The 11,189-nt window shown below is 46.4% G+C and overlaps 1 protein-coding gene across 1 annotated transcript in view; it reads left to right on the top strand.

Moving 5' to 3' along the window:
- The window catches only part of Tiam1 (T cell lymphoma invasion and metastasis 1), a 377,147-nt gene that overhangs the window by 340,756 nt on the left and 25,202 nt on the right, over window positions 1-11,189 (top strand). Inside the window, exons 18-21 of the mRNA XM_026787829.1 lie at window positions 3,331-3,510; window positions 6,376-6,444; window positions 6,712-6,837; window positions 8,635-8,743. Of these exons, the coding sequence (XP_026643630.1) occupies window positions 3,331-3,510; window positions 6,376-6,444; window positions 6,712-6,837; window positions 8,635-8,743 (484 nt within the window). The remainder of the gene's footprint in view (window positions 1-3,330; window positions 3,511-6,375; window positions 6,445-6,711; window positions 6,838-8,634; window positions 8,744-11,189) is intronic.

The following is an 11,189-nucleotide window of genomic DNA, read 5'->3' as shown; positions in this document are numbered from 1 at the left end:
GGGGGGAGGGGGAAGGCATCAGTTTGGAGTCAGTGCCGGGAGCAGAGTGTTGGGAAGGACATTGCTTAGCTTCAGGGGTATTCAGGATGGGTCTAATGGGAGGGGTGGTTGAGGCTGAGCCCTCTAAAGGGAGCCCCATGGAGCTTTTCAGTAGCCCCCCCAAGAAACTAAGGGGGCAGGGCACTGTTGTCAACTCTGTCTTCTCCCTGTAAGATTCTCTCCAGAAGGGCCCTTTATAGTTTCCCTTGTCTGTAGGGGATACACCTTGAGACCCTCAGTGGATACCAGAAGCCATGCCTAGGTGGATAGTACCAATTCCTACATGTACTGAGTTATTTTCTTATGCATATGTGTCTTTGATAAAGTTTAATGTTAAATAAACAGTAAGAGATTAATAGCAACTAATAAATAGAGAAACTGCGTATAACCCTGTAAGAATGTAAGAACATAACAAAGTACTTCAATAAAGGTTTTGTAGACAGGGTTTCCCCTGAAAGAGTTTTTGCATTTTCTGATGATAACTCAGAAAGTGAATGACCCCAAGATAAAGTTGGATGACTAAACTTCCTATGGGGTTTGTGTGTGTGTGTGTGTGTGTGTGTGTGTGTGTGTGTGTGTATGTGTGAATTTAGGACTTGATTTGGGGTACTAGCAGAAGAAAGTAGAACACCTCAGGGCGGGCAGGCACCCAAGGAGTCCGCTGGGCGTCGAGAGCCAGAGCAACACCACTCTAACTAGGGAGCCACTTGGCAGAGACCAAGGCAGCTCCCCGTTCACAGTCTTGAAAATAGCTATCTTTAGGTATTGATGATATCACAGAGGAGCCAAGAACCCAGGAACCCCCGTCCATACCTTCTATATTTAACCAAACTGCAGTGACCCCTCCAGTGTGGTGGGCCATGGCTTTTGCGACGCCCTGCTTCTCCTGGAAGTCAGGGTCTCTCACGCGGTTTGTCATTTGTGAAGCTGAGGGTTCTGCTTGAACAGATATGCAAGGTCCCATGGCTAATCATCTCAAGAGGGTATCCTGCCAGCAACTGGAATTTGGTAATGGCTGTGTTTGTCACGGGAATTGTGTGTGAGGATGGTCAGCAGTGGTCACAGATGGAATTGTTACGGAAGCATCCATTGTGTAAGCAAAGGTGCCAGGACCACACTTGTTTGTTAGGTTTCTTGACCAGGCAGCAAATTACGGCAGCCCAGGGGAGTGTGTGAAGGGATGGGGATAGGGCACTGGTTGTCAGCTCTTCTGCCTTGGAAGCTTTGTGCAGAAGGGCATTTTTATCTCCCCGTGATAACCGCATTAGAAAACGTTGCTTATCATTCGATCTTTAAAAGGAGACATGAACATTTTGTTAAAATGGGTATATTTGTTCCTTGTTCCTATAGTTATGGCAAAGCCCAGTTTGACTCTATCAAGATGACCCCAAGTTAGTGAAGTGGCACAAAACTAGTTCCTTTGTTTCTGCACAAACAGGCCGTGATGCAAAGCAGGTATTTTCTCTTACTGAGGTAAAACTCAGAGTATACAGTTCAGCCCATCTGGGTGAGTTTTCTATACCCCTGTGAAGATTCTTTGCGGGGATATTATACATCCAAAACCCAGTTTCCTGGAGGATCCTGACTAGTACTTATGACAGGCAGCATGCATGCTGGCAGTTACTGCAGTTAGCAGCAGCCAGAAATAAGTCATGGCAATTATAAGAGAATCAGAACGATAGCCGTGTGACTCCCAGTCCAGACTCTGGGCTTTCCTGCTCTGTGCTGCCCCTAATGTGTCTTTTTGAGAAACTCTGTGTTCTCTTTTGTATATGCAAATCACCCTTCACTGTATTTAAAGCCTGTCTTGTGGAATATTCTAGGTCCTAGCTTTTCTGCCTTGCAGCTCTGTAGACCAGCTATTTTGTTTTTGTTTTGTTTTGTTTTTGTTTTTGTATTGTTTTTCGAGACTGGGGTTCTCTGTAGCTTTGGTGCCTGTCCTGGAACTAGCTCTTGTAGTCCAGGCTGGCCTTGAGGTCACAGAGATCCGCCTGGTGCATCTGCCTCCCCAGTGCTGGGATTAAAGGTGTGCGCCTTCACTGCCAGGTATAGGAGTAATTCTTTATCAGCACAGTCATCTCCCTGAGAGAGGCATTTCTGTGTTTAGGACCGAAATAGACAATAGAAGGGCTGACTAGAAGTAGAATGTAGAAGGGTATCCACCCCACATTACTGCTGTGCATTCGACAGGCAAACCAGGTTTCCTTACTCCAAAACAATGCCTGGGACAATCGGGCAGGTTTGGAAGTCCTGAGTTCAGGGCTATCTAGTGAGGCCTTGTCTTTACTGATTACCCCAAGCCAAATGCCAGTCCCTTTGCATTCCAGCGTGGACTCTGACTGGAAGGATCTGAGCTGTGGAATTGGGAAGTCTAGGCCATCCAGGACTTCGCTGAGGTCAGCCACTGAGCCCAAGGGGTTTTCGGCAGCTCGACCTTCAGACAGCGTCATTCCATAGGGTGGAACAACTGTAGCTTCCTAAACTTGAGAATCGTTGCTGCCTTCCCCTCAATCGTGTCCTCCCGAGGCAGTGGAGACTGAGGTCCACAGTGGCCTGTTTCAGGCTCAACTGCCTTCTGCTCAAAGGGCAGCGGAGAAGATAGAAAGAGCAGAACTTACCAAAGATACAGCCGTCTGCTAAATGTGAGCCATTTAATGCCACAGACAGACATTGTCTTCCAGCATGCTGAGTAAGTGTCCAAACCCGAATCCGGTAGCTGAGTAAATTGTTCTCTGTGTTGCAGGTCTTTAGCTCCCAGTTTCTCATGGAATGGCTCAAACATAGCCTTTGGAGCCAGGGATGCCACTTGGCGACAGGGCACTTGCTGAGGCAAATCTGAGCCTGGGTTTCGTTTCATTCCGAGTAACATCTCCCCTCCCGCCTCCCAGCACTCCCCAGAATCACATGCTCTGAAATGTGCTTGGATAGTTCACATTCCAGGTCTGCTGTGGCTACTTCCTAGCTGTGTGACCTTGGATGAGTTGTTTAACCTCTCTGGGCCTCCTTTGTTTCAACTGTTCAGTGGGAGTTGTCATAGCCCTTCTCACACGTGTGAGTAGCGTGTGAGTGTCAGATACCCCGGACTAGCGAGCGAGCCTAGTTCATTCGCACACCCTTGTTCATTATTGTGGTTGTCAGCACTCAAGGAACTCAAGTGTGGAACAGTTTGGGACACATTCATATGTGACCATTCATTGAGCTGGAAATTGCCTTGAGGAGGGCTGGGTGCCAACAAGGCTCCCGGCTGAGACGTGACCCCTCTGCTTTGCCTTATCCTCCTGTGCCCCACAGAGCACAGAACAGGTCGCTGCGTTCTGCCGGAGCCTGCACGAGATGAATCCCTCTGACTCGAGCCCGTCTCCTCAGGACGCCACGGGCCCTCAGCTGGCGACCACACGGCAGCTGTCGGACGCGGATAAACTGCGCAAGGTCATCTGCGAGCTGCTGGAGACTGAGCGCACCTACGTGAAGGTGCGTGCGTGCAACTGCCTGCGTGCAACTGCGTGCGTCTGCCTCCCCAGCCTCGGGGTGTAATCATTACCTTTCCTTCCCGAGAGAGTGGGGGCTCCCTGTCTTAGTTAGGGCTTCTGTGGCCTCGAGGGGACGCCACGACCACGGCAGCAGGAAAACCTTTAATTGAGAGTGGCGTAAGTTTCCGAGTCCCTTGTCATCATGGTGTGACATGGCAGCAGGCAGACATGGTCCTAGAGAAGGGTAACAGGAAGTAGACCGAGTGTCACACTGACCAAAGCTTGAGCAAAGGAGACCTCAAAGCCCGCCTCCACGGTGACACACTTCCTCCAGCAAGATCATACTCCAACAAGGCCACACCTCTTAATAACACACAGATATTGAGATCTTAATCTCTCTTCTGGAACTAGTATATTGATTAACATTGATAAATATAAATTCTTAGTTGTTTTATATATTTATGTAATTGGTAGTGAATATTAAATCAGTTTTCTGGCTTTTCTAAATGTATTATAAGCTATTTCTACATCTGAATTTAGGCCCTGGTGAGATAGCTCAGTGGTATGAGGACTTGCTGTGCAGGCATGGGCGACCTGAGTTCAATTCCTGCCAACCATCCTGGCTGTACATGTCTGTAACAACATCTCAGGGGGCAGAGAAAGGCAGATCCCAGGAGTGTGCTGGCTGGCCTAGCTCAAAACCTGGTGGGGCCCAGGTTCCGCGAGAGACCCTCTCCCGAGGGAGTTAGGTGGCAACTGATTGAATTGAACACCTGGCACCTCTTTCTGACTTCTCCAGGCGTGCCCATGGTATTTGTTTAACACACACACACACACACACACACACACACACACACACACACACTGAATTTAGTTTCTTTTAAGATGTAGTATCCTAGTCAAGTATTGATAAGAAAGCTCTGTAATCAGTCATAAATGAAGTTATTGAACACTCATAGAAATGGACTGATTCAAGTCTTCTAACATGAGCCTTGATAGAAGGGTTGGGTGTGTTTTCTGTGTGTTATTAATTGTTCTGTTTCCACCCCCAATTGACAGCAATGAGATCTAGTTGTATTTGGTTTCGTTTTTAAGATAGGGTCTGAATTCAAAATACTCTGCTTCAGCCCCCCACATACTAGGATGCCAGCCTACACCACCAGGACCGGCAATCCGAGTTTAGCCAGCTTTTTAGATTTTTAGTCTAAATCAGTCTAAATATTTTGAGTCTAGTATATTCTGACCTGCAAGCCATATCCACCCTGCTGCCTGTTTTTGAAAATAAATTTTTTTTGGAACGCAATCATGTCTCTTGCAGACCAGTTCCCTGGGCTGCACCCAGGGGTGCACAAGGATGTCTTCAGAGTAGCAGGGCTCAGGAGTTTCTCTCTTCTGCCAGAGGGGCTTCAGGAAAGGGCGCGCACCCTCTCCTGCTGGGGGCCTTCTCTTTTACATCACCCTGTAACATCTCTCGGTCCTGACCGTCTCTCTGCACAGTTCCATTTCTCTACTGCAGCTCCATCTTTCTTCACACACTGCTCCATCTCTTCTGCATCCCTCACTCCCACAGACACACCGTTCTCATGTGCACACATTCCTGTCACTCACGCTCATTCACACACTCGTATACTTACCCACTCACACACCACCCACCCACGCACACACACACACACACACACACACACTATCTCACATGCGCACACACTTCTCACACATATTCATTCGCTCATTTATACACTCACATACTCACACTCGCCCACTCACCACCCACGTACTCGCACACCCACACGCTCACACACCCACACACTCAGATACGCGCATGCCTCTCTCAGCCACCCACTCTGGACAATTATGAGTTACTTATAGGATCTAACCTGATCTAATAACACATGATAACTCACATGGTTTCTCTCAGGTCGTGCTGACCGGGCACGGTGGGTAAAGTGAGCACACAGCTCTGAGTGGTCAGGGTTCCCAGACAGAGAGCGACATTCAGTACTTACACAATAATAAACAGGTAGTTGGCTGGACCTCGAGTCCCGCATCACAAACCAAGGCCAGAACTATGTGCAGAAAATCTGTTACTAGAGAGAGTTATGTCTTAATGTTATCACCCTGGCTGGTTCAGCAGACACATGGGAACTTGCCCTTGTGTGTATTTTACAGGGGCAACTAGTCCATTTTGAATCTGCTTTGAAGTCTAAAATCAGCTAAATGTATAAAAAAAACTGGCTTAAAACTAAGAATATTGCTATTTTCCTGTGTCAGTCTAATATGAAAAATACCCTAGTACTATTTCTATTCATCAAAATTATACAACTTAAGCAGAACTCATCTTCCCAACCATCCACAGCTACATGAGTTCCCAGTAGATGGACTATATCTATATTTTATGATATATATTTATATAGATATATATATAGATATGAGATAAACCACAAGCAGAGGGGAAACACCCATAGCTGTTTTCAGGGAATGAATGCAGTGGCTCATGAGAAAAATTATAGATAGATCCAAGCGGATTCACAGTCAGTGACCCTACGGTCATTTTCTAAGTAGGGCCCCCCATCAGAGAGTGGGTCGACCTGTTGAATGCTAGCTGTCAACTGCTGAGTATTCTTACTGGCCATGTCCATTTCCATATGGAGCTCTTAGCCTGCTCACAGAGTACACCATGAGTTAAAGAATTGGTTTCCGCTGTGCTCGTGGGCCTGCCTGCTTCTTCCTGTCTTCATGGCCTGCTTCTTCCTGTCTTCATGGACTTTCATCACTGGCTCCTTAGCCTTCAGAACACATTTTGCCTTTTCAGCCCGTACAGCCTTGTAGACTTTTCAGTATGCTAATAAAGTGTCCTTCTGATTCGTAGGACTTAAACTGCCTCATGGAGAGATACCTGAAGCCCCTTCAGAAGGAGACCTTTCTCACCCAGGATGAGGTATGGCGGGCTGTCTTGGTTTGTGGGGGGCATGCTGCGGTTGACCTGCTGGTCAAGGATGGAGCACTGGCACCCACAACAATGGGTGCCTTTAGTCATGGCAGGTCACATACAGCCCGTGAAGTTTTGGGGTAAAGTTGGGGCATACGGGACTGCCCCATTCTGTAATAATAGCCTTGCTAACCCTCAGAAATCACACAGTCAGGTCCAGATAAAGCTTCCGAATCTTCGTGGATATGGGATAGATTTTTTTTTTTCATTTTTTAGCTTGATGTACTCTTTGGCAATTTAACCGAAATGGTAGAGTTTCAAGTTGAATTCCTTAAAACTCTCGAAGATGGAGTCAGACTGGTCCCTGATTTGGAAAAGCTTGAGAAAGTTGACCAATTCAAGGTAAGCCTCATCCTCAAGCCACTTAAAGCTGCCCTTCTGCATCACTGCTGGGTTATCTTGCTGTCAGGATGTGCCCCCATGCCGTGCTGCAGGTGGTCTTTTGTTCCTTGGGAGTTGTGGACCTCACAGTACTGAGGACTTGTAGGACTTCCCAGTGGGGGGCCTTCCTTGGGGGGGTGTCAGGGTCGGGAGAGAAGGCCTTATCAATTAAACACATTTATATGCCGACGTCTCCTTTGGAAGATGCACAGACCTTAAGGTTACATTAGCTAGTAACAAATTAAATTAACCCTCTGGTCTGTCAGTTCAATCAGTTTACCCTGTTCTGGGCAGCTTTGATAGAAATGCTGATTCCTGTCCAGATGGACACTGTCCTTGTGGTCCTAGTGAGCCGTGTGACTCATGCCTGAAAAAAGGTTACTCACCCTCAACTCGTTTTCTCTCCCCTGGTTGATATTCCCTGGAAGAAAGTTCCCGTTCCACATTTCAGATCAGTAAAACTCTTTGATGTGTGTGTTGACTTACATGTCAGACCCCGGTGCTTTAAAAACAAGATCAGCTGTGGTACAGTTGATGAATCACTGTGCATATTTAAAGTGTAGCCTCTGATAAAGTATGTGTGTATGAGTACGTGCACACATGCACACACATACACACATGCATGCATTTGTACACATACATACTTGCATGCATTTGTATGCACGTGCGTGTGCACACACATACACACACCTGTGAAACTGTCACTACACTCAGGACAATGACCTAATCAACTCTGAGAGCTAGTCTCTGTCACCTGATCTCTTCCTCCTGCCTCTCACTGCCTCCCATCCTCAGGCAGCGTGCCCTGCGCCCTGATAGTGTAGGACTGTTCACATCAGGCTGATGGAGCTTCCTCCTGGGAATCTGGTGTGCACCAGCCTGTGGGTCTTCAGAAGCCTGTAGGACGGCCCGGGTAGCTGCAGTCAGTGTGGGAATCCCTCCCATCCTGTGCAGCAGGCCCTGGAGATACTGTTTTATCTGTTACCACATGGCAAACACTTAGTAACTGTTACTGTAAGCAAAGGAGCGGTTTTTCTGTGGTCCTTCCCAGATTTTCCTGGGTAATTTGTGATCATGACTTGGGCAATCACATCGTACATAGTCCTGCAGACACGACATGAGAAGAATAGGAAGACTGAACACGAGGAAGAGATTTCAGGTCTCTGATAACTGCAGATGCCAATCAAGTATGGTCTAAAGTAGACATTTTCTCCATCAGTAAACAAGGAGGGTCTGTCCTGGTGTGATCCTCTTGGGTGGAGCTGCTGTTCACACCCGAATGTCACTCTCGCCTTGGTATTGCTTAGGTTCTTATCTGCTTCTTGGCAGAGGACAGAGGGGCTTTGGAGAAGGTGGAGGCTGTACCCAGGGCATGTCTTCTCTGTTTTGGAGGTGTAAGCGAATGGTTTGTCCCTTCTGTCTCCCAATAAGGAACTCATGAGAGAACTGAGGGTATTTCTGCCTTCCCAGGATTCAATTATTTTCTCATCAGCATTCAGAGATCTCAGACAGGTCATTGAGCAATCCTACTGTAAATACTGAGAAGACAAAACCCAACATCTGTAGAATTCATCTTAAGCCAAAATATTTTTCCCACAGTCAATTTTAGGACCTCTGTGAGCAAAGACAGGCTTTGACAGGCATGGAGACTCTGCTTGGTGCGGAGAGCCAGACAGGTGTGATTTCCCTGTTCTCGCCTGCTGCCAGGTCTACATGGGGATGGGAATGAACTCATTGCACTTTGCCTCTTTAATCTAGAAAGTGCTGTTCTCTCTGGGGGGATCCTTTCTGTACTATGCGGACCGCTTCAAGCTCTACAGTGCCTTCTGTGCCAGCCACACGAAAGTCCCCAAGGTCCTGGTGAAAGGTAAGGCAGGGCCGGGTGATTTGGATGGGTGTGTTGGTAGCCAGTTCACATCTGTGTGGATGGCGGTGGTGGATGGTTCTCAGAGGAATTTGAGAGTCACTGATGCGCCAGATTGACATTCCTGTAAGCCACAATATTGAGAAGACAGATTACTGTCTTAAATTCATCATTCATCAGTTTTCATGCAATGAAAATTTTGGCTCAGCCATTTTGGGCTGGAATCTTCTTGTAATAATGTAAAAACTACTTTCTTTCTTGTTTTTTAATTTTTTCGAGACAGGGTTTCTTTGGGTAGCCTTGACTGTCCTGGAATTCCCTCTGTTGACCAGGTTGACTTTGAACTCAGAGATCTGCCTGCCTCTGTCTCCCTAGTGCTGGGATTAAAGACATGTGCCACCACTACCCAGCTATTCCTTTTTTTCATTAATTTCTATTATAAATCAACATTGTACAAGTCTCCAGAAACTTTCTGAAGCCTTCGCGGTTTAGTGTATGGTGGTCTGCAATATGTAAAATGTTGATCTCCCCCAAATAGGAGAGGAATGGTAGTTAGCAGAGGCTGAGGACAGGGGATGGGTTGATGATAGGAAGAGGGTGATTAGCAGGTAGATAATGCAGCTAAACAGAAGGAAGTTCTGTGTGCACAGCAGAGTATGTAGCACAGTGATACAACGCTCACCTTGCATGCAGAAAGCCTCAAGTTCAAGTCCCGTGCCTCCAAGAGAAAATGAAAAAGCATGGCTGAGTGATGGAGAGTGGTTAGCAATAATTAGAAGAAACAGAATATTGTCGACACAAAGCGATCAAAATGTTTGTGGTGGATATTCTGATTGCTCTTGCTGATCATCATGGATGCATATACTAAAATATCCCATCCTACCCCATGAATATGTATAATTGTTACATATTCATTTAAAAAACCCACTTCTGGCCCATTGTGGCAACACATATCTGTAATTCCGTCACTCAGCAAACTGAGACAATCAGTTGAATCTTGAGCTCAAGACCAGCCTGGACTATCTGGCTAGACCTTGTCTTAAAAAAGAAAATCCAGTTCAATTTAGTCAAAAGGTTTTCACAAGTCAGCTTGCTACATGCTATACGTGTATTAGCCATTACTGTAGACAGACTCCTTCCCACAGGCATTAACGAAGTCCTTCTTTGGAAGGCAGAATCAGTGCACGGTTTGGTTTTGGCTTTTGTCTCTGGAAACGAGCGTGCTTTTCCTCAACATTGCTATGTGCGGCCAAGCAAACATTTCTCATCGAGTCCCTGGTTGAATAATTTCCATGTTTTGTGTTTATGTTTGCTACCCAAGAGAACTAGCTTGCCTTAATTTAAAATCGATGTTAGGAAATGCTAGAATAATACAGGTCTTCGGATAACAAAAGACTCTGCCCCAGATAATGTGAGGCATGCCGGGAGTGCTAGTCTGTGCAGAAGGATTCTGAGAATTTCCCTGCCATGCTGCCTGTTCTTAACCCATGTTTTCACACGTGTGTATTGGCTGCGTGTGTGCATGTGTGTTTCCTTTAAAACTTTTATTGATTGCTAATCATTATCAGAGTGCCAGAACAAACATGATAGTTATTTGTCCTGTAGTGAAGTTGTTATATGTGCATTATATTCCTTCAAGCAGTTAGTACTTTTTTAATCACTCAGTTAGATTAAATTTGCCTGTGTGGATTTTTTTTCTTAATTCAGTAGCATTATTTTTTGCATCTGAAAATATTGTACCATCACTCCAAATTGTCCCATAAAACAGTAGGCATGGCCTACATTTTTTTAGTTGTCCAGTGAGCTGGAGGTTTTTTTAAGATCCAGAGTGTGTGTCTGTCATTCTTAGCAGACTGAGGTGGGCTGGATAGGAGGACCGCACCTGCTCTAAGAGCCCGCTCCTCCCTCTAGAAAATTAAGAGCCTGCTCCTCCCCCATACAATATGTACTCCATGGCTTAGTGTTGGGGTTTCTATTACTGTGAAGAGACACCCTGGCCACAGCCATTCTTATAAAGGAAAGCATCTAATTGGATTGGCGTACAGTTTCAGAGGTTCAGACCGTTATCATCGTGGCGGGGAGCATGACAGCATGCAGGCAGACATGGTGCTGGCTTCTTCTTCATCAAAAGGCAGCAGGAATGAACTCAGACATTGAGCATGGCTTGTCATATATAAGACCTCAAAGCCCACCCCACAGCCACACACTTTCTCTAACAAGGCCACACTCACTCCAACGAAGTCACACCTCCTAATAGTGCCACTCCCTCTGGGGTCCATTTTCTTTCAGACAGTGACCAACAGCTCTATATTTGCACACGGGAACCTGGATATTAGAAACCAGGTTTCTCCTTGTGTCAGCCCTAGGGCTAGCCCAGCTTCCCTAGCGTGTAGAGGTTATTATCCCCATGTCCTTTTCCTTCAAGATTTTTTTACGCCGGGCGATGGTG

This window comes from Microtus ochrogaster, chromosome 2, assembly GCF_000317375.1.
Source record: "Microtus ochrogaster isolate Prairie Vole_2 chromosome 2, MicOch1.0, whole genome shotgun sequence".
Taxonomy (NCBI): Eukaryota; Metazoa; Chordata; class Mammalia; order Rodentia; family Cricetidae; genus Microtus; species Microtus ochrogaster.
This window is presented reverse-complemented; position numbering and strand designations above follow the sequence as displayed.